General features: G+C 51.4%; 1 protein-coding gene across 3 annotated transcripts in view; it reads right to left on the reverse strand.

Moving 5' to 3' along the window:
- LOC131819793 (NADPH--cytochrome P450 reductase) overlaps nucleotides 1-27,842 on the reverse strand; it is a 59,953-nt gene that overhangs the window by 22,899 nt on the left and 9,212 nt on the right. For 2 of the 3 annotated variants that reach the window (XM_059155132.1, XM_059155135.1), the window contains exon 2: nucleotides 3,729-3,919. In XM_059155132.1, the coding sequence (XP_059011115.1) occupies nucleotides 3,729-3,907 (179 nt within the window). In that variant the 5' untranslated portion in view covers nucleotides 3,908-3,919. Of the gene's footprint in view, nucleotides 1-3,728; nucleotides 3,920-12,223; nucleotides 12,305-27,842 lie in introns of those variants that run through there. The other variant, XM_059155133.1, reaches the window with a different exon arrangement.

Genomic DNA, 27,842 nt, shown 5'->3' on the forward strand with positions numbered 1-27,842 from the left:
CTCCCGACAGCCCCTCATCCACCCTCGTCCACCCCTCACGCAGCCCATGGGTAGCCCTGCCGGTCAGCTCTGCCTGCCTCGTCCACGCCCCGGCCCCACCCCATGCTAGTCACGCAGCCCAGGGCCGTGCACAGTCCCCACACTAAGCCCTGAGACTCCCCACTGAGCCGATGGCCCCTAAGGCTCTGTGCTGCAGCGGAGACCGCGTGTGCTAGCTGGGGACCGAAGTGGTCAGGGACAGAGGTGCAGGCTTTACAGCAGGAGGGCCAGGCTTGTGTCCCTGGGGGCCAGCCGAGTGACCTCTCGGAGTGTGTTTTCTCAGGTGTGAAACAGGGCACTGGTGCCACCTTAAGAGGCCGAGGGCATTGTGGCAAACATCGTGGCCTTTGGAGTCTGCAGGTCTGGCCTGACGGCTGGCTCTGCTCCCTGTAGGTCAGGTGACCTGGGTCCTTGGTCCCAAGGACCTGAGTCTCGGTATGCTCATCTGCAAAGTGGGGTGAGCCCTTAAAGGGCTCTGGTGAGACTCGACAGGGTACTAACAGAAAGGATAAAGATAATGACACACGCCATCTGGGGACGGGGTCACGGCCATCTGCACCTGGCCGAAGCGCTAACCCGTGACCGAGAGTCGCGTGATTAGAGTGGCTCAGTTTGCTGTCCAGGAGACAAGGAAGGAAGGGCAAGGACTCGGAAAGGTTAAGTCACGGGAAGCATCGCACGACTACTAGGAGGTAGAGGCAGAACTCGAACCTTCGTCGCCCAGACCCCTGCATTGGGAAGGGGTCCCCCGCAGAGGGCCTGCGCGAGCCAGCCCCAGCCGGCTTCCTCACAGTACAGTTAGCGACAAGAGGTGCTGTGCAGTGGCAGACACGCCACAGAGAAGCCAGAACCTCACCGTCATAAGGAGGGACACCTGGTTTCCCATCCCGGCAAAGAGACAGACTCTACAAGCCACCAGCGCCCCTGGCCTAGCAGTTTTATGTCAGGCTCATTTTGCAAGGCCAGAGCGGTGCCGGGAGGACGGTGGCCTCAAGTGCTCCCGTGGCACATGCACGTCCTCCCGTGGTACATGCACGTCCTCTCCTGGGGCCCAACTGTGCAGGGGACATCTCCACTTTACAGACCAACAAACTCAGGGCGACTGGAAACGGGGACCTGGTCACTGGTCCCTTACCACGCATTTTCTCCCCAAAATACCTTCCACGTCAGGAAGGCACGTGGGCCAGTCACCACGCAAGAGGCTGGAGTCCTACTCGCTGGCTGGTCTGGCTCTCTGCAGGCAAAGCCCTCCAAGCCTCGGGGCATGACAGCACCTTCTAGAACCGCTCAACCCCACCTCCCTAAGCATACCTTGCAAGTCCCTCTTGGAATTCCTGGAGCCTGCCTGGCTCGTGGGGCCGTGGCAGATACCCTGATTGGACAATGCACACGAGGGCATTTCCTAAAGCGTTTCCACAAAGCACCCCCTGAGGTCCTGACACACATTTTCTTCCATGCCAATGCCACCTTCTTGTGTCCTTGCAGTGCCCCACGCAGGGCTCGACACAAAATACACTCTGACACGCTGCAGCCACCAGCACCAGGAACACACCAGGTGACATCACCTAACGCCCACGTAAGCCCCAGCGGATGGGGTCATTGCCTCCATTTGGCAGATGGGGAAACTGAGGCAGGGCAAAGGAAGCATCTCGGCCCAGGCCCCGCCCAGCGACAGACTGGGAGCCTGATAAATGCAGGGGCTTCCCCTATTTTGTTCGCGGCTTTCGTGGCTACCAGAGGCAGAGTGGGGCCTCGGGAGATCTTCGCTTAAGAGTCTAAAAATGGAAAACTATTGTCCTGTCCGTAGTACGAGGACTGTGTTCTCTAAGCACCGGCTCTGATGTCTGAACCGTAACTTTTCCAGGAGAGGCAACAGTCAGGACTGGAACAGGGAATGAGGAGCCTGTGGGACCCGGAGCGCCCAACCTGGGTATTCTGGCTGGAGAGCGGCCCCACAGCCTAAACCCGAGACTGGTTCTGGGCAGGACTCAGGGCACCCCCTGAGGGCAGGCCTGGGTCTGTGTCTCAGCTCAGCAACCGTCCGCCTTGGGCCCCCAAAGCTGCCCGCAGGCCCCTTGGGTTGGAGTCTGGGTAAAACACAGGCAACAGCCAGCGTGACAAAGCGACCTGGTTACAGGAATGATTTGGAATTCAGCCTTGAGGGGACAGTGGTTTCATCTTTGTCACACTGTCATTTTTCTAAATCCAAAAACCAGCTGCACTCTTCCTTAATACTTGCTTTCAACGAATCTGCCTTTTTACTTAAACCTTTTTCCAAGGCAGCTTTATGGAAGGTTGAAAAAGAAAATCAGTAAAGCAAAAAGAAAACACTGTTACGAATAAAATCGAGCGGGACACTGTCTGTGACATCACGACTTATAATAACTACGCGTTTGGTCTTGGGACCCTCTCTGGCACAGGACTCCTAAAACCCTCGCCTTCGCTAAGTGACAAGAGCGACCGTCCCTCCGAACCGGCCCCTTCAGCCACACCAGAGTTTATGGTAAGAAAGCCACTTCTGGAAAGCCCCTAAGGATGGGCCGGTTGGCAGGCGACCCAAGCACATGACCAGAGGGCTTGAACTTTCAGGCCCGCTGCTGACCTCCAGGGAGGGGAGAGGAGCAGAAGGTCAGCGAGTCCCCAGGGCAAAGGATTTCATCAGTCACACCTGCACCGAGGCACGGACGCCTCCATTCAAACCCAAGGGCACGGGGTTTGGAGAGCTCTGGTTTCAGGGTGCTGAGCACTTCCTTGGGGGTGCTGGGAGGGTGGCACCCCCAGCAAGGGCAGGAAGCATCACAGCCCCCCACCAACGCACCTCTTCGCTCTGGCTGTTCTGACTTACATCCTTAATGATAAACCTGTAACCTAGTAAGGAAACTGCTCTCCTGAACTCTAAGAGCCACGTAAGCCAATGACTCAAACCTGGGGCGGGGCGGGGGTGGGGTGGGGAGTTCTGGCAACTTCTGCTTCATAGCTGGTGACGCTGGGACGTGCGACTGGTGTCTAAGATGGGGTGCTTGGGGGAACCCATGGTAACTCCAGGCAAGCACACCCGGTGGTGTCCCGGCTGGGAGACAACTCCCGACACATCCGGGCACAGAAATGGTCAGTGTGGGTCTCGAGAAGAGGCAAAAAACAGTTCTCCTCCGCTGCCGTCCCGTCCCCCCCCCGCCGCCCAGAGCGCTAAGCTTGAGGGCTGAAGCGCGATCCTGCCCACGTCAGCAAGGCCATGGGACCGAAAGGCAACTGTCTGCATCTCCATGTGTGGCCCCGTGCAAGCGGCCCCTCCCCATCCCATCACTTCCTGCGACAAGACCACGGGCCTTGGAAGGAAATATTAATTGGGTGCCGGCTGTAGCTCTGACGACCTTTCATGCCGCCGAGCCTCCGATGAGCTACCCGTGGAACTGGTCCCTGGGAGGTTCCATCGAGAAAGGAGAACAAGAAACAGACCCAAAAGAACCTCGTGAGCCCCCACGCGCTGTGGACACACAAGGGGTTAAGAGAGAGCCCAAGCCCAGGCCACCAGTAAGGCACCACCCGTGCAACTCGACCCAAAATGCTGCAAGGAAGCTCGCACCTCTCGCCTGGCTCCCTCCTGCCCCGGGCCCGCAGACAGGGCCCCGCCGGGACCCACGGACAGGCTCTGGAGGGCCGAGAGAAGGATCCTGAGTAGGGTCACTTACATTGGTTGAATTTTGGTGAACTCCGGGATTTCATCTTTTTTCTTTCTGAAGAGGAACCAGTAGGTCATGAGGCCCACAATGAGGGAAAACAGAATCATGTCTGTCATGCTGAGAAAAGACACTTCTTCGGCCACGGTCTCCGACACGGTGGCGCTGGCGTCCATGCTGGAGTCCCCCATGTTGACAGGAAACTGCAGCAAGAAAGGACAGGGGTCAGTGGGGAGAAGCAGGGTCTGCCTGAGGCCTGTTGGGGAGCATCCCGAGCCCCAGAAGCTTCATTTTGGGTCTGTAGGTCCCAAGACGGGGGCAGCACCAGGGGCAGGAGCTGCTGGCCCCACACATGGCCTCTGGCCCCTCCGAGACACAGCTACAGCCTCAGACTGAAACTCAAGTAGCAAACAGCCCTGTGGTGTTCACGGGGGTCCTACCGCTGGAGCAGGGACTGGGCCCCTGCAAACACAGAGAACGGAAGCCACAGATTTCCAGTACCACCGAGCACCCTCCAGCCCAATAAGGGCTTGGAAGGGTTGGTTCCACACGAGAGCGGGGGCCACTCAGAGGCAATCTTTCCTCCGGCTATGCGACAGGCCTGGGCTGCTCCAAACCCTGCCCCTTTCCAAGGCCTTCAGGACTGGCCCTTGGATGGCTCCTGGGAAATCCCTTCTGAGCTGGAAATATGCTGCCTGCGGAGTGTCCCTGTACACCTGAGACCGTAGGCCACGTGGCTGATTTACTCCAACCCTGTCATTCGGGATGAACCCCAAGGGCTCTGAATCCCATCACATGGGTGTGACGTCTGGGGTGCTGGAGCCTGAGCAGATAAGGTTAGAGACACGGAGCTCCATGCCTCCAAGGCTGACTCCCAGCACAAGACCTGCACACCAAGGCACCCGTGAACTCCCATGGTGAGTAACCCTTTATATGTGTGGCCAGGCATGGTTGCTGGGAGCGCTGAGCCCCCGTGACTCCAGTGGCCAGGGACAGCGGGAAGCTCGTGCCTGGTTTCTCCTGGACTCAGTCCTGAGGAGCCTCTCCCTTTGCTGGGTTCGGTCTGTATCCTGCCATAATACACCGTAACGGGGGTAAAAGAGCTTTTCTGAGTTCAGGGAGTCCTGGGGAACCACTGAGGACCCCCTGCACCCTAACCTTGTTTGTTCCCTTGACAGATGCCTAGCCAAGGCGTCCACCACTGACACCTGGCCAGGAAGCAGATCTGAGTCCGCGCAGGTCGGTGGGGAGTACCCCGAGCCCAGCAGTGCACTTCTGCACTGGGCACGGCTGGCCTCAGCCCCGGGGTGCACATCACTCCATTTTGCAATCCCCACGGTTACCCACAGACACGGCTCCCAGGCTCAGTGGGGAAAGCCTCAGTCCTGCCTCAGCAGCTCAGGCCTGGGAGACAGCCTCACGTCTCACCTCTGCTCACTGTCTCTGCCTCTGGGAGACACCAGGGCCGGCTCCCCACAGCTGCCCTCGCATCCGCAGGCCCCAGGCACCAGCTCTGCCCTCCTAGGGCCCGTGGGGCATCGGCCCGCTTGGAGCAGACCCCCAAGCTTGGCTCTCTGCTTTCTCATTTGCCCAAGGTGCTTTTCGAACAGCGGAGTCCCCGTGATCATCTCAATACACCCTCCTTGCTCCCTGATGCTACAGGACAAATCTACCTCTAGAGCCCGCTGTCGACAATTAAGGATGAGCGCACTTAGGTCGCATTATCTAGCCCGTTTTCGTTTGGCATGTCTTCCTGTCCAGCCCTGCTGGACACCACACCTCCTGCTGGCCAGGGTCGTCTGGCACACCCACAAGCCTCTGTGTGTCAAGCTCTCACAGAGCTATGGGGGGAGAGGGCCCGGCCCACAGAGTCATGCCACGCAGACCCTTGGGGCCCGGCCGACACAGGAGAGCGCCCGCTGCCATCCGTCACATAGCAGCAGTCGGCCACTGTCTGCTCCCTGTCCCATTACCCTTCTCCGTCCAGCCCCGGTCACCTAGCCCCCTTACTTTACTGAGGGGAGACTTGTGGCCACGAAGCAAAATGACCAATGATCATTTCCTGATACATACGCGAGCTGCCCACACCTCCCAGAAAAGCTGGTCCTTGGGGGTCCCTGCAGGGATGGTGTGCTGGAAGGCTGGGGACCCACACAGTCCCACACGTCCCATATTTGGTTCCAGGCCACTTCCACAGACTCCTAAGGGGCCAGCTCCGAAGAGGAGCTGGAGAGAGCTTTTTAAAAAGTAAGCCAGATCATGTCCCTAAGCAGACCCTCAGATGGCTTCGTGTCCTACTTAGCACCAAATCTAAAGGCCTTAGCTGGCCTCTAGGCTCCATAGGGTCCAGTCCCTCACCTTCCCTCACTCCTCACCAGTCACACTGGCATCCCTGCTACCCCTCCAGCCTCTGCTCCTGCCCCAGGGCCTGCTCCTGCACCAGGGCCTTTGCACATGTTAATGCCGTGGCCCAGACTTTGTTCCTTCAGTTATCTGCAGGGTTCTCTCCCCTTCATTCAGGTCTCGGCTCGTGTGTCACCACCTCAGAGGGACTCTTCCTCAGTATAGTGTCTCATCCTCCCTGCCCGAGCCCACTCCCAGCACAGATCACTACCTGAAGGTCTCGGCTCGTGTGTCACCACCTCAGAGGGACTCTTCCTCAGTATAGTGTCTCGTCCTCCCTGCCCGAGCCCACTCCCAGCACAGATCACTACCTGGCACTGTGTCGTGCGTCCTTCCTGCTGGCCATCTCCCCGACTGCAGGGTCACCCCACAAGAGCAGGGACTCCACTGCTCACAGCCTGACACGATGAACACCTAACGTCAACTCGTTGAAAAAATCACCATGTGATTCCAGAGGGGGTGGCTTGGCAACGCCCGGCACACACATTACCCAGTGGTTTTATAACCCGCAAAGCACAACACAGGGACGTCATTGCCACAGTGTGTGAGGCTACATTCATTCTCCTTCAGTCTGGCTGTGTCGCCGCTACCCTCACTTACTGCTTCCGTCAGCGTCCGGGCCACTCTCCTCAAGCTCAGAGTAAGGCCCCCACGCATTCTCGCCCCTTGTGCAAACGCCCAGGTGCTGCCCGCTGGGACGCCGACTCCCTGCAGTGAGCCAGGGCAGGGCTCCGGCCCTAAGGTCCCACCAGAACAGCGACAGTGCTGGCACTCGGGGGTCTCAGGAGCACTGAGAAGGTCCCCAGCAGCTCTGACTGCGAGGCATAAAACTTCAGACAAGAGATGCAGAGGAACAGTAGAAAGGACCTGGTGACCATTTTATCGAGGCCTCCTTCTGCCGTGGGGGACGGAAGGCTCAGCCGAGTGAAAACTAGGAAGGGGCCCCAGCTTCCCGGGGTGGGGGGTTCTGTGTTCAGTGCCCATCTAAGTAGGATGACTTACTGGACACGGGTCTCGCCCCCATGCTGCTCTGAGCTCCTGAACGAAGGACAGTACCGTAGGTACCTCTGTGCCTGGCACACGGTGGAAAGATAGGCCTGGCGAGCAGGAAGTCGAGGAGAATCCTTACCCGACACTTCCCGTACTAGCACAGGAGCAGCGCGCCTAGGGCTGAAGCCGGGAAGAAGCTGTTAAACCATGACTCTCTTACCAAGCGACTGTTTCCACAATGCAGCTCCCACAGACGCCCACCCATCTCCCCAGCCTGAGCCTCTGCACACCTGCCCCAGTGCCTTTACATGTGCCTGAGCTGCTTTTCCTCTCGTTGCTTCCTGCTTTGGACCGGAGGTCTGTGACCTCGGCTCGACCGTCACTCCCATCCGTCCTACTTTCCTGGCACAGAGCTTAGCACATCATCTGAGGCTTGACAGCTCCCCACGGAGCTTCCCATGGAAGGAGTCCATGAACCTGTCAGCACACACGGAGTGTAAAATTGGCATGAACTGATAACCCAAAACAAGCAGGCTGAAGAGAAATCTGGGGGCCCCCTGCACCTGGGGCTGGTGATGTGCCCGTGTGGTAATCCATGAAGACAGACAGGGCCGAGCTTTCGTAGTGCCCGGAGCCCTGAGACATCATGACATCACAGCAAAATGTCTCTGGTATCCCCAGGCCCACGGGAATACCTAAGAGCTCCATTTACGGAGTAGTTAGGTCCGAACAACCACTGAAAACCCAGCTTGGCAAAGACACAAGTCATCCAGAGGAAGGCATCACGATCGGACATTAAACCCGGAAGCCACGCGAGCTGGTATAAACGTCACACCGAGTTTCACAGACGGCACTTTGGCCGCGCTGATAAATTAGGAGCCTCTGGGAGTCCGTCCCGAGGCACCCCTGCCCAGTCTGGTATAAAATCACTCTCCTCCGCTGTCTGAACTATTCTGATGAGAACATTCTGGACGTCCTGCCAGCCAAGAGTGCCCTCCACATCGAATGCGGCAGGGTGACCGCAAGAGGGTCTACCAGAGACACTCCAAGGAGACTTCGGGAGCCCCTGTGCACCCTTTCTGCCCTAAGAGGGTCTTTAATCTGTGGGCCGTTTCTTCTTTCCACATTTAGTGAAAAGGAGGAACACTGAACAGTGCAGAGCTCTTGGAGCCGAACGTGACACGTGTCAACAACAGAAAGCAAAACAAAACCAACAATGAAACGTACATGATTAAACACAGCGATTTCTTAACTACAGCAGGCCCTGCCGCCCCAGCTGGCTGGGACTCCAGGCGAACCCCTTACAGGCAGCGGGCTTTCACGGGCTCATCTGGAAAATGAGTCACAGGAAAAGGGCGCAGATCAAAAAACCAGCCAGTGAGGTCCTGCTAACCCCAAATAGACCAGAGCATAACGGACCTTTTATTACAAATGAGGTTTGTACATAGAGCTTTCATTTTTATCATAAAAGACATTATCCATACAGGAAAGGACATACATAAATAGGCAGGCATTTAAGAGAGATACCACTTCTCCTGAAGTTCAACAGCTGATGCCACAGGCCAAGGGCAACCCAACCTGGAGCTTCTGAAAAGGGAAGCAAGGGAGAAGGGCCCTTTCTCCGTCTGATGGTTCACAACACTGCAGGGTAAGATGATCCTCTAGGAAGTACTTGTGGCTTTGCCTTTACTGTGTCCAATTTCTTTTTCTTTTCTCCTTTTTTTTTTTTAAGATTTTATTTGACAGAGAGAGTAAGCAAAAGCAGGCAGACGGACAGGGAGAAGCAGGCTCCCTACTGAGCAGGGAGCCCAGTGCGCGGCTAGATCTCAGGACCCTGGGATCACGACCTGAGCAGAAGGCAGACGCTTAACCGACTGAGCCACCCAGGGGCTCCCTGTACACAATTCCTGACCAGTAAACAAGACCGATCAAACAACCGGGCCCCAACACTGGAGTGAGCTGGTCGCTGGAAACAGAGACAAGGAGGGAAGAAGCCTGAGCAAGTGATTTGGGTGGCCTCTGCAGTATGCAAGTCACCCAGTGGTAAACAGTCACGGGCACTTCGTGGCGTCCACTCCCAGGTGCAGTGGGGAACAACACCTACTCATGTTCTCGAACCTCTGCCAACGATTAGTGGTTTCAAGATGAGGGAAAACCCTCGAGGGAGCCACGCTGCATGCAACCGATAGTTTATCCTCCAGGGACAGGGCCCTAGCCAAGACAGCCACTAAAGAGCAGTGCTCCAGAGAGCCATGGACCAGATTCCTCTCTAGCTAGCGTGCCCACAAAGTTTATGCTCCAAACCAAGATAGAGCCGATATGGGTATCACTGGAGTTACGACTTTTAGGGTTTCTTTGGCTTCCTGAATCTGTAGGTTTGAGGACTTAGAGCCATTGTTTCTTTTATAAATGCCTTTTCAGCCCACACTCTTTCTCATTTCCCAGGACCACAATGACATAAATGTGTTTTGTGACTGGTCCCCCAAGTCCCTGAGGCTCAGTCCACTTTTTTTTTTTTTCGTTCTGTCTAGCTTCTCACTGTTGCTCTCCATTGACTGGGTAATTCTGCGATTCTATCTTCAAGTCCTCTGACTTCATCATTCTATGATGAAGCCATCCACACAGTTTTTAATTTTCACTTGGTATTTTTCAGTTCTAAGATGTCTGTTTGGCTCTTCTTTACATCTTGATGCTGGTGTGTGTTGTTTTTTTTCTCATTCAAGTTGAAAGTCTCCTAGTTTTTGGTATGGTGAGTGATCTGTGATCGTATTCTAGACATTCTAGGAATAGTGTTGTTAGAGCCTGAATCTTATTTCCATGCTCTCTTTTGTCAGACAGCCACCATGCGGGGGCATGGAGGGTGCCAACTCATGTCGTCATTCACAGGCATGTCCCAGCAGGTACGATGCCTTGGGGAAAAATCGGGCTCTGAGGAAGGGGAAGACAAGATGGTTGGAAACAGTCAGAGAAGGGCACCCAGGGACTAACATCTGAGCTGAGTCATGGAAAATGACTGGGTCCACCAGCCAGATAAGGAAGATAAGAGGAGTCAGGGGAAGCCCATGCAAAGGCCTGAACTATGGAAGAGCAGAGGTGATAGAATCTGGTGTGACTCAAGTGTGCTATGATGGGATGCATTTGTACGTGTGGGTACAAGGGTGTTCGGCAAGAGATGAGCCTCCTGAAATAACTGAGACCAATGTGCAAAGGGCCCAGGAAGCCTCTACATGTCTGGGGTTTTTGGGCCCCGGCAGCCAGGGACAAGTGGGCGGGGATGTGGGCATGATTACAACTATGTCATAGGTGGGAACCTGGACAAAACTGCCTCCATCTACCATGTCAGTACAATCACAAGGCCATGAGCAAGGCATCCTAGCCTAGGACATGCCAGGCCAATGTTCCACAGAAGACAATAAATGGCCCCAGCCGATGACCTCTCCCCTACATAACAGGGCCTGTGGGTGTGATCCGGAGACATATGACTGACACTGTGTCTGATGCAATGATGTAAAAGAGGAAGGGAGCCAGGAACCCTGGATGTGTGAAAGCATGACTTGGCAAGAAGCAGGCAGGAGAGCCAGCATCACTCAGCACAATTTGAGCTGACCAAGCCTCACAGCAGCAGACCACCGGAAGTGCAGCTGGCACCGAGAGCCACGTGGGCTGGTTTTTTACCATCCCCTCTGGGGCTGCAACCCCTGGCCTGAGCTCCAACTGGGGCGGAACCAGAGCTCCCCTACACCCTTGGCAAATACTCCTGGGCTTTTTGTGGGCAGACTTAGTAACACTATTAAAAGTTAGCACAGGGCAACACATGGGCACAGCATACTTCACAGGAGTTCCGTGAAATAACAGAAAATACATATATTGGTCTCTGATCCTAGTTGCTGGGACAGAGCTCCTAAACCTCCTGTAATTTCTTAAGTGATAAGAGCACTAGGGGCATCTTTTGTTCTAATGTGGCTCTGGGTGGGCTCCTGGATAGGAAATGGTCACCAGAAAGACCAAGCCACAATTAGCTTGGAACTTCCAGCCCTGCCCGTCCCCTTCTCTAGGGAGGGCAGAGGGGTTGGAAGTGGAGTTAATGACTGGTCGTGCGTACCAAGGAGGCCTCTACAAAGACCCTGACAATTCAGGGTGCAGCGAGCATCCAGGTTGGCGAATGCATCCACATACCGGGAGGGCAACACACCCCAACTCCACAGGGACAGAAGCTCCTGGGCCCAGGCCCTCTCCCAAACCTCAGCTTATTTATTTCTTATCTACTTGTTCATTTGTATCCTTTACTGTGTCCTTTAATAAGCTGGTAAATGTAAGTGCTACCCTGAGCTGTGTGAGCTGCTCTAGCAAGTTAACTGAACCCAAGGAGAGTGTGTGGGGAACCCCCATCTACTGCTGATTGGTCAGCAGCACAGGTAAGCACCCAGACTTGTGGCTGCCACCTGAACTGTGGGGAGCAGCCCTGTGGGACAGAGCCCTTAATCTGACACCAGCTCCGGGCAGTGTCAGAACTGACTTAAACGGTAGGGCACGGTACCCAGTCAGTGCCATAGAACTACTTGCTGTGGAGAACCCCCACCCCCACATCTGGGGTCAGGAATGCTGCGTGTGGCCGCAGTGTCACAGGGAATGAGACACTGGAGAAAGAGCTGGGCTTTTCTAACACGAGTTCACGCCAGTTCAACCTCCTGACTACCTCTTCGCCTCAAATTAATTTTGACTACAGATGAGGAAAAGCGAAGCCCGGGAAGCTGGAGGACTTGCCCTGGTTTGCGCGAGTTCTGGGCGGAACAGTTCTGAAGTCTGCTGTGCCTCTAGAGCGTGAGCAAGCCTAAGGAGCGACAGGCTCGTGAGCCCCCGATGGGCAATCAGAGCCCCCCACGCAGGCTATGTTCATGCAGCAAGCCTCGGCAAGGATGACGACACTCCCCCACGTTTTACAGAAATGGGAATGGAATGGGCCAACGCCAGGCTGGCCTCCCCAGATGCTGAGGGCTCACGAAGACAGTTCCAGAAGGGCTCTACACTACACACCAAAGATAAACAGGAACACAATCACAAAGAGTCCCCAAAACCCGCCACATGGGAAACAGCACAGAACTGGAGAGGTTTACCTTAAAGACAAGAAGATTCAGAGGCAACAGGCCGATCCCTTCTCTGGGGAGTCATCAAACAGGATGGAGAGGGCCCTGCGGGCAGAAGTCAGGCCTGGTTATGGAGGGCAGAGATTTACACACTGTCGGGAGAGCTTTGTAAACAAAGGTGACTGAAGACAGAATGAGCAGCTGTGAGGCAGGGCACCCAGCACAGATGTGACAACAGAAGGCTGCGTAACTTAGTGACAGAGAAGGCACCTGCCACCCCAGGAGCCAGTGACGCAGACCTGGCTGAGGCTGGTGACAGTGCTGGGGGGGGGGGGGGGCAAAACCCAAGTCTCGCGACCTGAGTTAATAAATAATGATTCCTGAGTCTCTTTCACTGAACCCTTTGAAACACACACGCACAGAGTTCCAGTTCACGATCAACAAGGGCCACAGAAAGCAGAGACAGACTACAACACAGTGATGAGGACCCCGTGGCAGAGCCCGGGGACTCAGGAAAGAGGAAGAGAAGCAGGGAGGCCCAGAACAGAGCTCTGAAAAAGGCAGGAAGGGGGATGTACTGACTCTCTGCATTAAAAAAAAACAAAAAAACCAGTTCCAAGAACTGTGTGTGCTTCACACAGAGCGGGGCTTTCAGCATTAATGAGGAGCCTCCTGGTGGGGGGGTGGGAAGTGAGGCTCCCGGCCCCCCAGGCACACCAGCACCCCCTCTGCACTGTGCCTGTTCCCATCCACCTCAGTTTGCACAGACACAAGAAGCTGCTCCCGGATGGTCCTTGCCCTGCTCCTCTGGCAGCGAGGGGGAAGCCTGGGAATCTGTAAACCGTGACGGAGAGGAAGGAATCCCACACTCCATGCCGTAGGCTGCAACAAGCATTTGTGCCCAGGAACTTTAGCCTTCGCCTGACAGCCTCCAGCCACAGAGGCCTTACCACTTCCCATACTAGCCTCCCCCTGCTCAAATGCTATTTGTTAAAGGGTAAAAGCCACAGAGCTGTTTTCCTTCTGGATTTTTTCTTCATTTCTTCCATACATAAATACATCACACGTACACATATACACACGTTCATACAAAAAGCAGATAAAAGGTACAGTTGAGCCTTGAAAAACATGGGGGTCACGGCCAACCAATGCCCTGCAGAGTCAGAAATCCATGTGTCACCTTTGATTCCCCCCAAATCTTACTACCACAAGCCGACCGTTGACTGGAAGCCTTACCAATAAGAGAAATAATCAATTAACATACTTTGTATGTTATATGAATACTATACTGAATCTTACAGTCACATAAGTATAAAAAAGAAAACATCATTAAAATAATCATAAGGAGGTGGGGCACCTGGGTGGCTCAGTGGGTTAAGCCGCTGCCTTCGGCTCGGGTCATGATCTCAGGGTCCTGGGATCGAGTCCCGCATCGGGCTCTCTGCTCAGCAAGGAGCCTGCTTCCCCCTCTCTCTCTGCCTGCCTCTCAGTCTACTTGTGATTTCTCTCTGTCAAATAAATAAATAAAATCTTTAAAAAAAAAAAAAAAAAGAAAGAAAGAAAATCATAAGGAGGGGTGCCTGGGTGGCTCAGTGAGTTAAAGCCTCTGCCTTCGGCTCAGGTCATGATCTCAGGGTCCTGGGATCGAGCTGCACATAGGGCTCTCCACTCAGCAGGGAGCCTGCTTCCTCCTCTCTCTCTGCCTACTTGTGATCTCTCTCTCTATATCGAATAAATAAAATCTTAAAAAAAAAAAATCATAAGGAAAGGACGCCTGGGTGGCTCAATCACTTAAACATCCAACTCTTGATTTCAGCTCAGGTCATGATCTCAGGGTCACAAGATCGAGCCCTGTGTTGGGCTTTGTACTGAGCATGGTATCTGCTTAAGACTCTCTCTCTCTTTCTTAAAAAAGGGGGCTGGGGAGCACCTGGGTGGCTCAGTCAGTTAAGCGTCCGCCTTCGGCTCAGGTCATGATCCTGGAGTCCCCAGATCGAGCTCCAGGTCAGGCTCCCTGCTCAGCGGGAAGCCTGCTTTTCCCTCCTCCACTCCCCCTGCTTATATTCCCTCTCTGGCTGTCTCTCTCTCTGTCAAATAAATAAATAAATCATAAGGGAGAGGGATTGTATTTACAGTACCACGTGTGTACGTACTGACAACATCCACGTAGAAGTGGACCCGTGCAGTTCACACCCAACTTGTTCCAGCGTCAGCCGTATTCTATTTTGTCAACCATTCTTCCGTGTTGCTGGGGGGCCCCTTATAATGATATCCTCTTTGGCTGCCACCGATCTGTTGTACCGTTGTTTACTTAATTCCCTGTTCTTCGTTCATTCAAGTAGGTTTGATCACTTAAAATATACATGGGCACGAGGGAGAAAAGATGAGGAAACCCCTTCCCACGGTGAGGAAGTTTGCAGCCTGATCAAGGGAACTGTGGTCCAATGTGGGCAACGCTGCAAAAATCAACGTTTACCGAGTGCCATGGGACAGAGGGGAAGAAGTCCCGGGGAGAGGAGGAACCAGTGCTCTCCGGGCTGTTCCCAATATCCCCCTTTGCTGGCGACCCGCAGCATGGGGGCCCACCGCAAGCAGATGCTGGGCCGGACACTTGTGGGGCACCCCTTCGTGGCTCAGCCGACTCAGAAGTTACTGTGACCTCCTCAAAGCCACTGAGGTCAGAGCTCTGACCGGCCTATGGGGTGGGTCCAAGGCCACACGGCTGACAGGTGCTGGCGCCTGAATTAAAAATGTGGGTCTGGTTTTCTGAGGTCTACCCTGATGTCTGCTCTGAATAGAAAAGGATCTTGAAACAAAGCTTTTCTCTTAAAAAAAAAAAAAAATCCTTGGATTCTTAAGGAGATAATGAATTTTTATAACTCTGGATACAAAACATTGCCCTCAAACAGGACCAACCTCTAGACAGATGGATGAGCGAAGAAAGAAAAAAAGAGCGTAAATTGCCAATACAGGGAATGAAAGTGCGGAAAGCGTTAGAGTCTGCCCAGATTACAAATGTAACATGGGAAATTAGGACCCACTTGGCGCCAACATTTGATAACTTTGATAATGTGGATAAATTTTTTGATAGACATAAACCACCAGAGCTCACCCAAGAGAAATAGCCCTGTAAAAGAAGGCAGATTAGTAGTTAAAACCTTCACCAGAAGCGAACTCCAGGAGCAGACAGCTTCACGAACACAGTGGGCCAAACATCTGAGGAAGACGTGACACCAGTTCCATACAAATTCTTCCAGAAAAGAGAACGGGAGGCTGCCCTGCTTGTTTTATGAGGCCTGTATCACCCTGATACCACAACCAGACAAAGAAACAGGCGATGGGCCAATATGCCCGTGGGGCGAGGGTCATGAGTGGGGGACACGAGCGGAGCTGCTGGCACGCCGGACGACGTGTAGGATCTCGCTCGCTGCAGAGAGCCTGTGCGTGTACGAATTTCCCAAACCGCACACTGTACTGTAGGTCAGTTACACTGTAGCGTCCGCGCACGTCCACAATCACGCGTGCGCTCTGCCCCCAGTGATGGAAGAGTGTGGACGCACACGCATAAAACGGTATGTGAGAGGATCATCACAGAAATGGCATCTCAGGGAGGAGATTTAAATTTTCTGCTCGCTTTCTTTTTAATGTATTATTTGCTTGGTTTTCAAATTACGAGTGTGTGCTATTTACTTCATCAGAAGACCATCTTAGGGGCGCCTGGGTGGCTCAGTGGGTTAAGCCTCTGCCTTCGGCTCAGGTCATGATCCCAGGGTCCTAGGATCGAGCCCCGCATCGGGCTCCCTGCTCAGCAGGGAGCGTGCTTCTTTCTCTGCCTCTGCCTGCTCGTATGCGCACACTCTCTCTCTCTGACAAATGAATAAATAAATAAAATCTTAAAAAAAAAAAAAGACTATTTTAAAGCTATTTTCTCAGGGAAACAAGTGTCCAGCCCTCAGGGTGCAGTGACTCTCTTCACCTGGGCTGTGCCTCTCACCGGGACCACAGGAACATTCCACATAGCACCGCTGGGAAGGGCCCCAACCTGCTTAGGTCTTCAGTTCCGAACAACGGAGTGCTATGCAGCGGTTAATAGAGAAGGAGGTGGGGGGGCGCCTGGGTGGCTAAGTGGCCGACTCTTGATTTTGGCTCAGGTTGTGATCCCAGGGTTCTGGGATGAAGCCCTGTGTCCAGCTCCGCGGTCAGCAGGGCATCTGCTTGGGATTCTCCCTCTCTGCCACTTCCCCCATATACTCTTTTTCTCTCTCATAATAAATGAATAAATCTAAAAAAAAATAATAAGTAGGTGGACTATAGTACTCTCACTGAAAGACTGCCCAAACGTACGGAATTTAAAGAAGCTATTTTCTCACGATGAAATTATTAATGAAATAAAAAGTATGTATTTCTCCAGGAAAGTGACCCATCGTGATATCCTCTCGGGAGTGTCAACTAATATGAGTGGGGTGGTGGGTGTCTCAAGGGCTCTTTGCTTTGTCCTTTTCCAACGAGATGGCTGGTATTCTCAGTATTCACATGTTAGTACTAAAAAGAAATCCACACCAGCCAGGCTTCCTGCCACAGAAGAGGGGAGCCACAAATGTGGAGAGAGCGAAAGGGACAGAGAATGCGGTGTGCACTGGAACGGGAGGTGTGAACGCACACAGACGTGTGCACACGGATGGTCTACTTCTCACCTAGCTCCCAGACCCTGGTTTCTAAACACTGTTCTCCATCCGAAGGAACCAGGGTTTCTTGGAGGGTTGGCAGACTCCCGAACCAGGGCAGGAAAAGCAGTGACTGAGCCCGGATCACTTTGCTGTGCCAACGAGGAAAGAAAGGCTCAAAGAATGACAGAGGACATGTCAAAAGGCCACAGGATCCTGGAAGGGGTTCCCACTAGCCAAATCTGAGACCCTATGAGCACCGAAATAAACCTCAGCGTGACAGATCAGAACCATTAGGACAAAAGGATCACACACAAGTCAATACTGGTATGAATACTTACACCAATCAATAAATACACCCAGGTGACTAAAGAAAGTTCTTCCGTACGTAGAATACCAACTAATAAAATGACAGACTTAGAAAATCACCAACTGGTAATCTCGGTAGTAATAACCGTTTCAGGCAAGGATCGTGAGCGCTCCAACTTGAGGGTCAAAGTTTGATGAGAAGTTTACTGATTGCGTAGGGCGGGACAGCACTTTACAGAGGACAACCAGGCTGACACCAAGTGATCAAAGGTAAAGGCTCCAGTCCTGGGTCAGGGACACTGCCACCACTTGCTATGTCGCTCTAAAGGACACAACGCCATTTCTGTGATATGTAGCCAAAAATACACAATCTTATCATTGTCTTATCAGCAGACAAATCAGCAGACAAATCCACACAGGGGACATACTACAAAGTGATGGCCTGACTTTTTGGAAAATGTCAAGGGTAAATATGATAAAGAAACAGTGCATCGCTTCGGGGCATAGAGGAGTGGTTACGGTTCAGCGCAACCTTGGGCCAGGAAAAGAAAAGGGAAGAAAAGATTTTTCTTTTGCTATAAAAGACGTGAATGGCAAAATATGAATAAACTCCACATTCGGAAAAACAGTGTGTTGATGTGAATCTCCTGGTGGGAATTACTGGACTACAGTTCCGTAAGAAAATGTCCTTGAATTTTAGAAAGTAAACACTGAAGTACTTAGGGGTAAAAGAGCGTCCTAATCGTAACCTACTCTCAAGTAGATCCGTGAAAAAAATATTTAAGAAATACACACACACACAGAGAATGATAAAACAAACATGGTAAAATGTTAATAACTGGGGAAACTGAGTAAAGAGAATTCAAGAATTCAAGATTTTTGCAACTTTCCTGTAAATCTGAAGCTATTTCAAAATAGAACAAGTTAATCATATACATGTTCGGGGTGCCTAGGTGGCTTAGTGGATTAAACATCGGACTTCACCTCAGGTCATGATCTCAGGGTCCTGGGTTCGAGCCCCGCACCCAGCTCCCCGCTCACTCCAGAGCTGCCTCTCCTTCTCTTTCTTCCTGCCTGTTCTCTCGCTCTCTCTCAAATAAAGAAAATCTTTAAAACAAAATGCATGATCATTGAAAAAATATGCTAAATTTAGAAACATGAAGCAAAAGAATGTAACTCAAATGTGTACTGTTTTTCTTCTACTAGTTTTTTGTTGTTTTGGTTTTTTTCTTTACAGATTTAATTTTTTAGGAATCTCTACACGCCACATGGGGGTCAAACTCACAACCCTGAAATCAACAGTCACATTCTCCACTGACTGAGCCAGTCAGGTGCCCCTGTTCTACCAGGTTTTTTTTAAAATATGTATATTATAAATTCACTTTTACTATTATTGGTTTTATACTACATACAATTTTGTCCTGCCTTTTTTCACATGTGAAACTGGGAACATTATAAATTCTCAAATGTTCTCTTAGCCTGTGAACATACAAGTCGCTTGCTGGATATTTTCACTATTACAAATAATGCCATGATAATCACGACTGCTAGCTTTTCAAGACAAGTCAGTGTGCACCTCTGACTACTTCCTTAGAATGGAGTTTCCGAAAATATCTTGGAAATATCTCTGAATCAAAAGGAATAAATATTTTTAAGGCTGTTAAATTATGTTCCAAAAAGCAATTTATTTTCAACATATTTCTGGTGCTTTCCCTGCGCGAGACCCCCTGCTGACCTGGAGCGAAGGGAAGCGACTTTACAAAGCACCCGGCTCACAGAAGCCTGGGAGGAAAAGAAGTAAAAAAACCAACCCTAAGTACCAGAATCAGTAAGCACTCTGGGGAGGCCACCACACCTGTGCCCCAGAGGGGTGAGCAGAGGGAAGAAACTGGAAAGACAGGTGTGCAGACCAGACAGGCCTTCTCAGCCAAGGAAATCCTTTCCAGGAAGTAAGACCCCAAGTGGCAGAATGTGGGACAGGTGTGCACGGGGCGGTGCTGGCCCAGGGTCACAGGCACACACCAACCCAAGCACCACAGCTTAGGGGCATCCGAGTTCCACGCTCAGCGCTCTACTCGCCACATGCGGCTCCGCAGGCCCCCTGAGGCCTTCCCAGGGAGGGGCGGGGAAGACTCACGGCAGGGCACTGGGTAACACAGGGAGGGAGAACTGGAGTCTTAAGAGGGGAAACACATTTCAATAATCATATCCACCACTCGTGTCTGGAAATGGGTATGTTTAAACTCCTTATGTCAAGACAACATCACACACACACACACACACACCCTCAAAGCCTCTCTGAGCTTCAGTTTTTTCCTCTATAAAATAAGGATATTACCACTGACATCACAGGGCTGTTGGCAGAAATCCGAAAGACAAAGATATGTGCAGGGTGAATTCTGCATAACCAAGACGGGAACAATTGCTCCGTGCCTAGCGTACTGAGTGTGCTCGAGCTACGGGAAAGGACACTGATGCCAGAGTACTTAGGCTCTGCCCCTGGAAGCCAGCCTAGAACTCCCAGAAGCTCTTCAGTTTCCTTGAGTTTAGAGAAAACAATCTAGAGAAACCCAAAAGCTCCAGAGAAACCCAACCTTGACTGAGGGGAAAGTAAGCTTTGGGTTCTGGGGTCTAGAACTCCAGAATCTATCCAATTCTGCCTTTCACCTACCAGCAGGCTTACCCAGAGATCTGCCTCCAGCTGGGCTGGAACTGGGCGGACCAGCTCCCCTCTTTCAACCACTGCCCCTAGGGCCAAGAGGAGCAGGGTGAGTGCTCACGCAATGTCTTTCAACCGTCCTTGATCAGCTCACCTTGACTTTCAACAAGAAAGCCTTAACTTATGTCTAGGCCCAGTCACTTTACAGCTGATGCAGTACAAGTCCCTCTAACTAAAGGGGCAGAGGGTGGGGAGCGGACAAAGGCCCCAGAGGCTACTGTGAGGGGGACAAAAGACAATGCCTGGGGAAGGGCAGACACAGAAGAACCCAGAAGGCCTTCAGCCACTCTAAAAGGTACTGCAACAGCTCTTACGGCCTCAGAGCTCCTGCCAAGTCCAGTGTCCCTCTGGCCCAATTTTTCTACCACCTGTAGACAAGCTTAGCTCAGTTTTTCAAACTTCCACGAGCCAGAATGGAAACTGATGGCACTTTTACCCCACCTCACCTGTTTTCTGGCGTGAAGAAAAGCCTGCATTATTTCAGCAGGAAGACAAAACAAAACCAAACAAAAACCAAACAAAAACCTACCTCCCTTTTAAGTATTCCTCTACAATGACAGTATTACGTCAAAATTTCAAATGCCCCCGTTCCAGGATCCCCTAAAGAAAGGGAATATAAACTCTTTCTGCATCATCTACTGATTCTGGAATTTCTATATTCTATTTCTATTATTTATATATATATATATATATATATATATATATATATATATATATTATTTCTATATATGGTATTTCTGCCATCGCAAAGGAAATCAAGATTACTTTCCAAAAGTAATACTTGAGCTTCTACTAAAATCATGACTTTTCTGGCTAGAAGTGGTTCCACAGAGAAGAGACCGTAACATTGAGGGGAGCAAAACAGCCCCAGCCTTTGCTCTGGTTTCTTTCTAGTCCACTGGATTATAAAACACTATCAGTAGCCCAACGGGCTAGGGACATAATGAAGAGGGTGTGGGACTTGTGGGAGTTCAGGGAACCGAATTTGAGTATTGGCTTTCCCACCATCTTGGTAAATCATTTCTCCTCACCGAGGCTTGGCCAACAAGACGGGCACTCGTACTAAAGAACGGCTCTCCCGCAGCCACCAAGTATGCTACGTGCCCAGCACGGCACCCACTGGACAAGCAAAGACAGACTAAGTCAGGGAATGTTCTCAGCCCTTCCTGCGGAAAGAGACACATGGCAGCTACTTCCTTGCCAGAACGAACGGTACAGATGGCTAGAACCAGTTCACAGCTGGGTGAGGCTGCTGTGAGTCTAAGTGGCTAGGCAGGGCTTCTTGGCAGAGGGAGGCACGAAATGGCAGGTCACAGAAAGGCTGGGGGGAAGAGTGTCCAGAGGGGCCTGAAGGGAAAGTGGGTTCACAGCTTTGGGGGAGCGGGGGTGGGGGTGGGGGAAGCCAGTTCAAAACTGCCCTGCCACGTAATGGTTCTAGGACTTTGCGCAAATCTCAACTTCCCATGGCTCCTTTTCTTCCTAAAGTGGAGTATCCCCACCACGGAGAACTCTAATGGGGGAAGCGGCAGACACACAAGGAACCCTGGATTTCTGTCCCTCCCTTCTTATTCTCCGGAGCGGATCAGAGGGAAAATCAGCACTGTCCCCAAAGCACCCACATTTTGGTTTCTAAAGATCATTCTCCAATAAAAGGAATGAGGGCTTCTTAAAGAACTAGCTGGTTCCAGGGCTGTTGTGTGGGAAACAAAAGATGAGCCCGGAACATCTCACAGTGTCATAAATTAAGGAAAAGCTCAAGGAAACATGGGGCTTGAACCAGAAGACATCCCAAAGGAGGTCTCAATGGTTAAAGCAATTAGCCATTGCTAATTTAAGTGCCCATATAAATAATGTTCTTGGATTGGGGGGGTGGGTTTGTGATTCATCTCTAAGGTTATTTTTTTTTTAATTGTGACAAAATACACATAACCTAAAATTTGCCATCTTAAAGTGTATAGCACAGTGGGATTGAGCACATTTAAATGGACGTATCAGCCATTGCTATGGAAGTTTTTCACCGCCCCAAAGGAAACACAGTACCCAGGAAGCAATCAATCTCCATTGGTCAGCCCCTGGCAACCTCTAATCTGTCTCTGTGAATTTGCTTATTACAAATGTTTCACATGAATGGAATCCTGCTATCAGCAAGTCCTTTGTGACCGGCTTCTTTCACTGAGCAGGATGTGTTCAAAGTTCACCATATTGTAGCAAGCGTCAGCCATTTGTTCTTGTTCGTGGCTGAATACTATTCCGAGGTACGGATCTACCACACTTTACTTATTCATCCATTAGATGATGGAATTTGGGTTGTCTTCACTTTTTGGCTATCACAAATAATGCTGCTACATTCACGTACAAGCACTGGTCTGAGTGTCTGTACTCAGTTCGCTGGGTTTATAACTAGACGTGGAATTGCTGCGTCATACGGTCACGCTAAGCTTAACGTGCAGAGGAACTGCCATGCTGTTTTCCCCGGTGGATGCACCACTTTGCATTGCCATCGGTAACATATGAGAGTTCCAATTTCTCCATGTTCCCACCAACATCAGTCACTTTCCGATTTAGTTTTTGTTCTAAGTAGTCATGCTAGTGGGTATGATACAGTATCTCACTGGGCTTCAGATCTGCCTTTCCCTAATGACCAAAGATGTTGAGAATCACGAATGAGGCTGAGAATCTTTTCATGTGCTTGTGGTCATTTGTGTATCTTCTTTGGGAAAATATTCAGATCCTTTGCTCATTTTTCAGTTGGGTTGTTTTCTTGTTGTTGAGTTATGACTGTTCTTTACATATGCTAGACACCTGAACTTTATCAAATATATAATTTGCAAGTACTTCTCCTCATTATGTGAGTTGTCCTTTTACTTTCTTGATAGGTTCCTTTGATGCATCAAAGTTTTTAATTTTTATTAAGTCCATGTCTTGCTCAGGCTGCTGTAACAAAGATCCTAGATTAGGCAGCAAACAAGGAGCACTTATTTCTCACAGTTCTGGAGGGTGGGGAATCCAGATCAAGGCACCAGGAGAGCCAGTGTGTGGGGAGAGCTTACTGCCCAGCTTGTAGAGAACTGCTTTCTCATATTCACACAGGACAGAAAGCAGAAAGAGAAAGCAAGCCCTCTTGTCACTTTTTTTTAAAAAAAGGATTTATTTATTTTTAGGGGGGGGTGGGGTGGAAGGGCAGAGGGAGAGAGAAGATCCTTAATCAGACTCCCCACTGAGCAGGAGCCTGATGTGGGGCTCAATCCCAGGACCCTGAGATCATGACCTGAGCCATAATCAAGAGTCAGCTGCTTAACCAACTGAGCCACCCAGGCACCCCACTCTCCTGTCACTTCTTATAAGTGCACTAATCCCATTCATGAGGGTTCCATCCTTATAAACTATTTACCTCCCCAAAGCCCCACGTCAATACCATCACATTAAAGGTTAAGCTTTCAACAGATGACTACTAGGGGCATACGTTCAGTGCAAAACAACGCAATTTATCTGCTTTTTCTTTTGTTGCATATGATTCTGGTGTCATATCTGAGAAACCACTGCCTAGTCCAAGGTCATTAAGATTAACCTCTATGTTTTCTCCTAAGAGTTTTATAGATTTATCTCTGACATTTGTTTAGGTCTTTGATCCACCTTGAGCTGATTTTGGTATATGGTGTAAAGTCAGGTAAGGGGTCCAGCTTCATTCTTGCTGTGTGCGGATATCTACTGTCCCAGTACCATTTGCTGAAGACTAGTTCCCTTTATCGAATGGCCCTGGTATAAGTCTTTTTTATTTTCTTCCAGCAATGTTTTGTAGTTCCAGTGGAAAAGTCTTCAACCTCCTTGCTTAAATTTATTCCCAAGTATCTGACTCTTTCTGATGCTATTGCAAATAGGACTTTCTCTCAGTTTTTCCTCTTTGGAATGTTCACCACCAGCTAGCGGAGTCCTGGGTCTCGAACAGCAGAATAAATAAATATCCGTGACTCCATAGTGATATAATTGAATAAATACAGCAACAGGAGAGAAGGCACAGCTCTTCCTCCCAGAATTCCAACTAATAAATGTAGGAGGAAAGAGGGAAATATGGAATTGCCATTAGACAGATCCCCAGTAAGAATTATAGCAGATAAGACCTCCCAGCAGATGGGCTCAAATTAACGGTCAAAAGTCTGGGGAAAAAGAGGATTTGCACAGTCTCAAAGTTCTCTCTCCCAAGATACTTATTAACTAAAAAGGGGAAAACAGTAGCTTTGCAGAGGAGAAACCCCAGAGACACCAAACCAGCCAAGAGCTCTCTGTAGACGTCACTTGTAATGAACCCACTTGCGACAACATACTCAGAAGGACATGGCACCATCTTGGGGGTTTTCTTGCCACGGATGCATAACCTCCCTCCAACACGACAAAACAATGGCCAAACCCCAACTGGGGTGCATTCTATAAGATACCACGGTGAGGACAGGCAAAGGGACTGTCACAGATGGGAAGAGACTAAGGAGGTATGACAACTTGGGTGCAGGGCAGGCTCTTGGACAGGACCCTAGGACAGAAGGAGGGCTTTAGTGGAAAAACAACTAGTAAAATTCTAATAAGGGATGTTTAGTTCAGGGGATGGCAAATATGGTCAAGCACTGACCCAGGCTGCTGACTACTTTTGAAAATAAATTTTTATTAGAATACAGTCAACTCATTTATAGGTGACCTATGACTGCTTTCTTGCTCAAGCACCAGAGTCGGGAAGGTGTGACAGACATCTTACAACACACGAAACCTGAAGTATTTACTTTCTGGATCTTTACAGAAAAGGTCTGCTTGACCTGGTTTGCAGGTTTGCACCTGGGCGGCTCAGGTCATGACGCCGGAGTCCCACCTTGGGCTGCCTGTGGAGCAGGGAGTCTGCTTCTGCCCCTCCCCCTGCTCCTTCTATCACTCACTTTCTCTCTCAAATAAATAAATAAAATTTTTAAAGAAAGAGAAAGGAAAAAAAAGTTTGCCCACCCTTGGTTTATAGTTAATAATACCATACCAGTGTTAATTTCCTGTTCCTGGTAACTGTATTATAATTTTAAAAGATATTAACACCAAAGGAAGCCAGATTGGGGGAAAAAAAAAAAAAAAGACTGGTTTTGTACCATTTTGGCAACTTCTCTGTAAGTCAAAAATAAGTTAAAAATAAAAAGTTGAAAAAAAATGACCCCAGGGCATCGTCCCCGCGAGGCCTTCCCACCAGCTTCCCTAGACACATCTCACACACTGCTGCCTCTTTTTGCTTCACTGCTCTTCCTCCTAAGAATGTTCTTCGGTAGCCACCAAAGCTGTGTCTTCAAGGATGAACTCTCGTGCCGCCTCCTTCATAAAACCTGCCCCGGCTGCTTCCTGCGCGTGCTCGGGGACGGCAGGAAGCAGCCCCTGCCCTGAAGGAAAGTCCTTTCCTTGCCCATCTCCTTCTCTCACCTGATCAACAGCAACTTAGGATCAAGAGTTATGGCTCAGGGGCACCCCGGTGGCTCAGATGGTGACATGTTTGCCTTCAGCTCAGGTCACGATGCCGGGGTGGGCCGAGTCCTGGCTCACAGCGGTCCCAGTTAGTTCCCATGCTGGGTCACCCTAGGTTCGGCCAGCAGTAGGCCAGGGCAGCCAGGGCAGCGAGGACCAGGCAGCCACGGAAGGCTGCTCTGGGCAACAGCTCCACATTCAGAGCAGGACTCGGACAGGAGGTCTTCTTGTCGTTCACCAGGCGGCTTCACAACCCACCATCCTGCCTAGCGGACAGGAAGCCAGGGTTCTGATGGCAGACTGTGGAGGAGATGTAGGCATCCCCCTCCTGGGGACCAGCCTGGGGACAGGCCAACACTGTCCACAGATCAAGCAAGACTGCTGTCAGGCTGAGGCCTCAGCCGGCACCGCGTAGAACCCCCAGTTCCACCCGTGCTTCACCTTGACCTTCGGCCAGGCGGCGCATCAGATCAAATGTGTACTGAGGTCACTTCTGTGATCTGTGTCTACGGACTCGCGCCATGCTTGTAAGCCACAAGGTTTGGGGAGCCGGTTTATGAGTCACAACAACCTGAGCAAGTCCATAATAACTGATAGAGGACCAGCCCGTGATGTCTATAAAAGCACCCACGATGACCAGACCATTTACGGGACTGTCCGCCAGCACTAAAGCATTAGCTCGTAACCCTTCCTTACTGCCCCGACCACGCTCTCTTTGAGGGCAGGAAAACCACCCTCTGCTGCCGGGCTGACCTCACCCTGTGCTGTCACCTGGGATACCGGGTCACGCAAGGTGCTCCCGAGCCTGACAGTTGAATCTGCCCCCTGACAGATGTGGCCAGGACAGCTGCCGCGTCCTGAGCCACTGCCAGCCTCCCCTGCAGGGGTCCTGAAAGCCAGGGCTCCCACTGCACCTGCTGTGGCTTCCTGCTGGGAGAGAGGCGCCCCACATTACACCGCCCCCTCCCGGGGGGAGAGGCAAGGAGGACAGCTTTCTAGGCCGCCGCACTGGGCCCAGGTGTCTCCCTCTGACACCCGCACACACCCCGAGGAGGAGCTCACTGCCTCATGTGACACAGTGTCCGGTGAAGGCCAGGTGACTCTGCCCAGCTCTTGGCTCCCCCGAGGGGACTCAGTAGCGCAAGTAGCTCTTCCCATGTGACTCCATGAGCCCAGTGTAAAAAGTCCAGGCGGCTGCGGTGGGAGGAAGCCCGTGAGAGGGACCAGCCCCCGCTCTACAGTGCTTCGGCTGGCAGGACACACGCTGCTCCCTCTCAAGAGGGCTAAAAATTTGGGGAAGCTCAGAGACAGGCGGCCCCCATCTGCCGCTGGTGTACACAACCTGCTTGAGGTGACGGGCAGCCGGCGGCAGGATCGGTGGGAGCCCGCCTGCTCAAGGACTCATGGCTTATTATTATTATTTTTTTTTTAAGATTTATTTATTTGAGAGAGAGGGAGAGAGAGAGTGCACGAGCAGGGGAAGGGGCAGAGAGAAAGAATCCCAAGCCCATGCCCATTGTAGCACAGAGCCAGACTCAGGACTCAATCCCAGGACCCTGAGATCACAATCTGAGCCGAAAAGTTGCTCGCTTAACCAACAGAGTCACCCAGGCACCCCAAGGACGGTGGCTGATTAACTGGATTTTTAAAAATGGAGATCTAATTCACGTACCATAAAATTCATCATTTTAGAAGGTGCAACTCAGCAGCTCTCAATATACTCCCCCCCACGGCACAACAGTGAGGCGACCCCAGTGCCGACTAATTCACGAGCGTTTCCATCCCCCGCCAAAGAAAACCCCATACCCATCGGCAGTCACGCCCCTTCCTGCTCTGTCCTCCCCTTGCTCTGGACAGCTAGCTCCAGGCATCACTGGCAGCCACACACCCTAGGTCCCCACCACCATCACTTTCCAATTGCCTCATCTATTTACATCTAAATAAATACCAACCGCAGTGACAACGAACAGGCATTAAGCACCTGTACTACAATGTTCTTCCATTTCGTTTCATCCTTGCAACAACCCTCTGAGCTACAGGAGCTCTAACTGCCGCAGAGGTTAGGGACCTTGGCCAAAGGCAGGGATAAGAGGTCACATTGGGATTCGAACCCAGACCAGCGGGCATCAGAGCCGCCCTCTCCTCCATTTCTTTGCCCTGCAAAACCTTATCAGAACAGGGCAAAGTTATGGCTAAAAGTTGTTTTGATGAATGACCTGGGGTGTGTTTCGCAGTTAACATCCCAGCGGTACCCTCAGGAGATGGCGCTGCTCTGAACAAAAGCACCCCCGGAGACAGGGGAGAGGCCGGTGTCCGGCAGGAGCCACCTCCTGTCTCCGAGCTCCCAGTACCAGGAGGCCTAGCCTAACAGGCGCCTGGCTGACGGCTGCCGAATGGCTGCGTCAACCCAGTCATCAGTCCAACTGGGGGGTACAGCCTGCTGACCCCACGGCTGGGAGCACTGGGATGGGGTCAG

Source organism: Mustela lutreola, chromosome 17, assembly GCF_030435805.1.
Source record: "Mustela lutreola isolate mMusLut2 chromosome 17, mMusLut2.pri, whole genome shotgun sequence".
In the NCBI taxonomy this organism is placed as follows: domain Eukaryota; kingdom Metazoa; phylum Chordata; class Mammalia; order Carnivora; family Mustelidae; genus Mustela; species Mustela lutreola.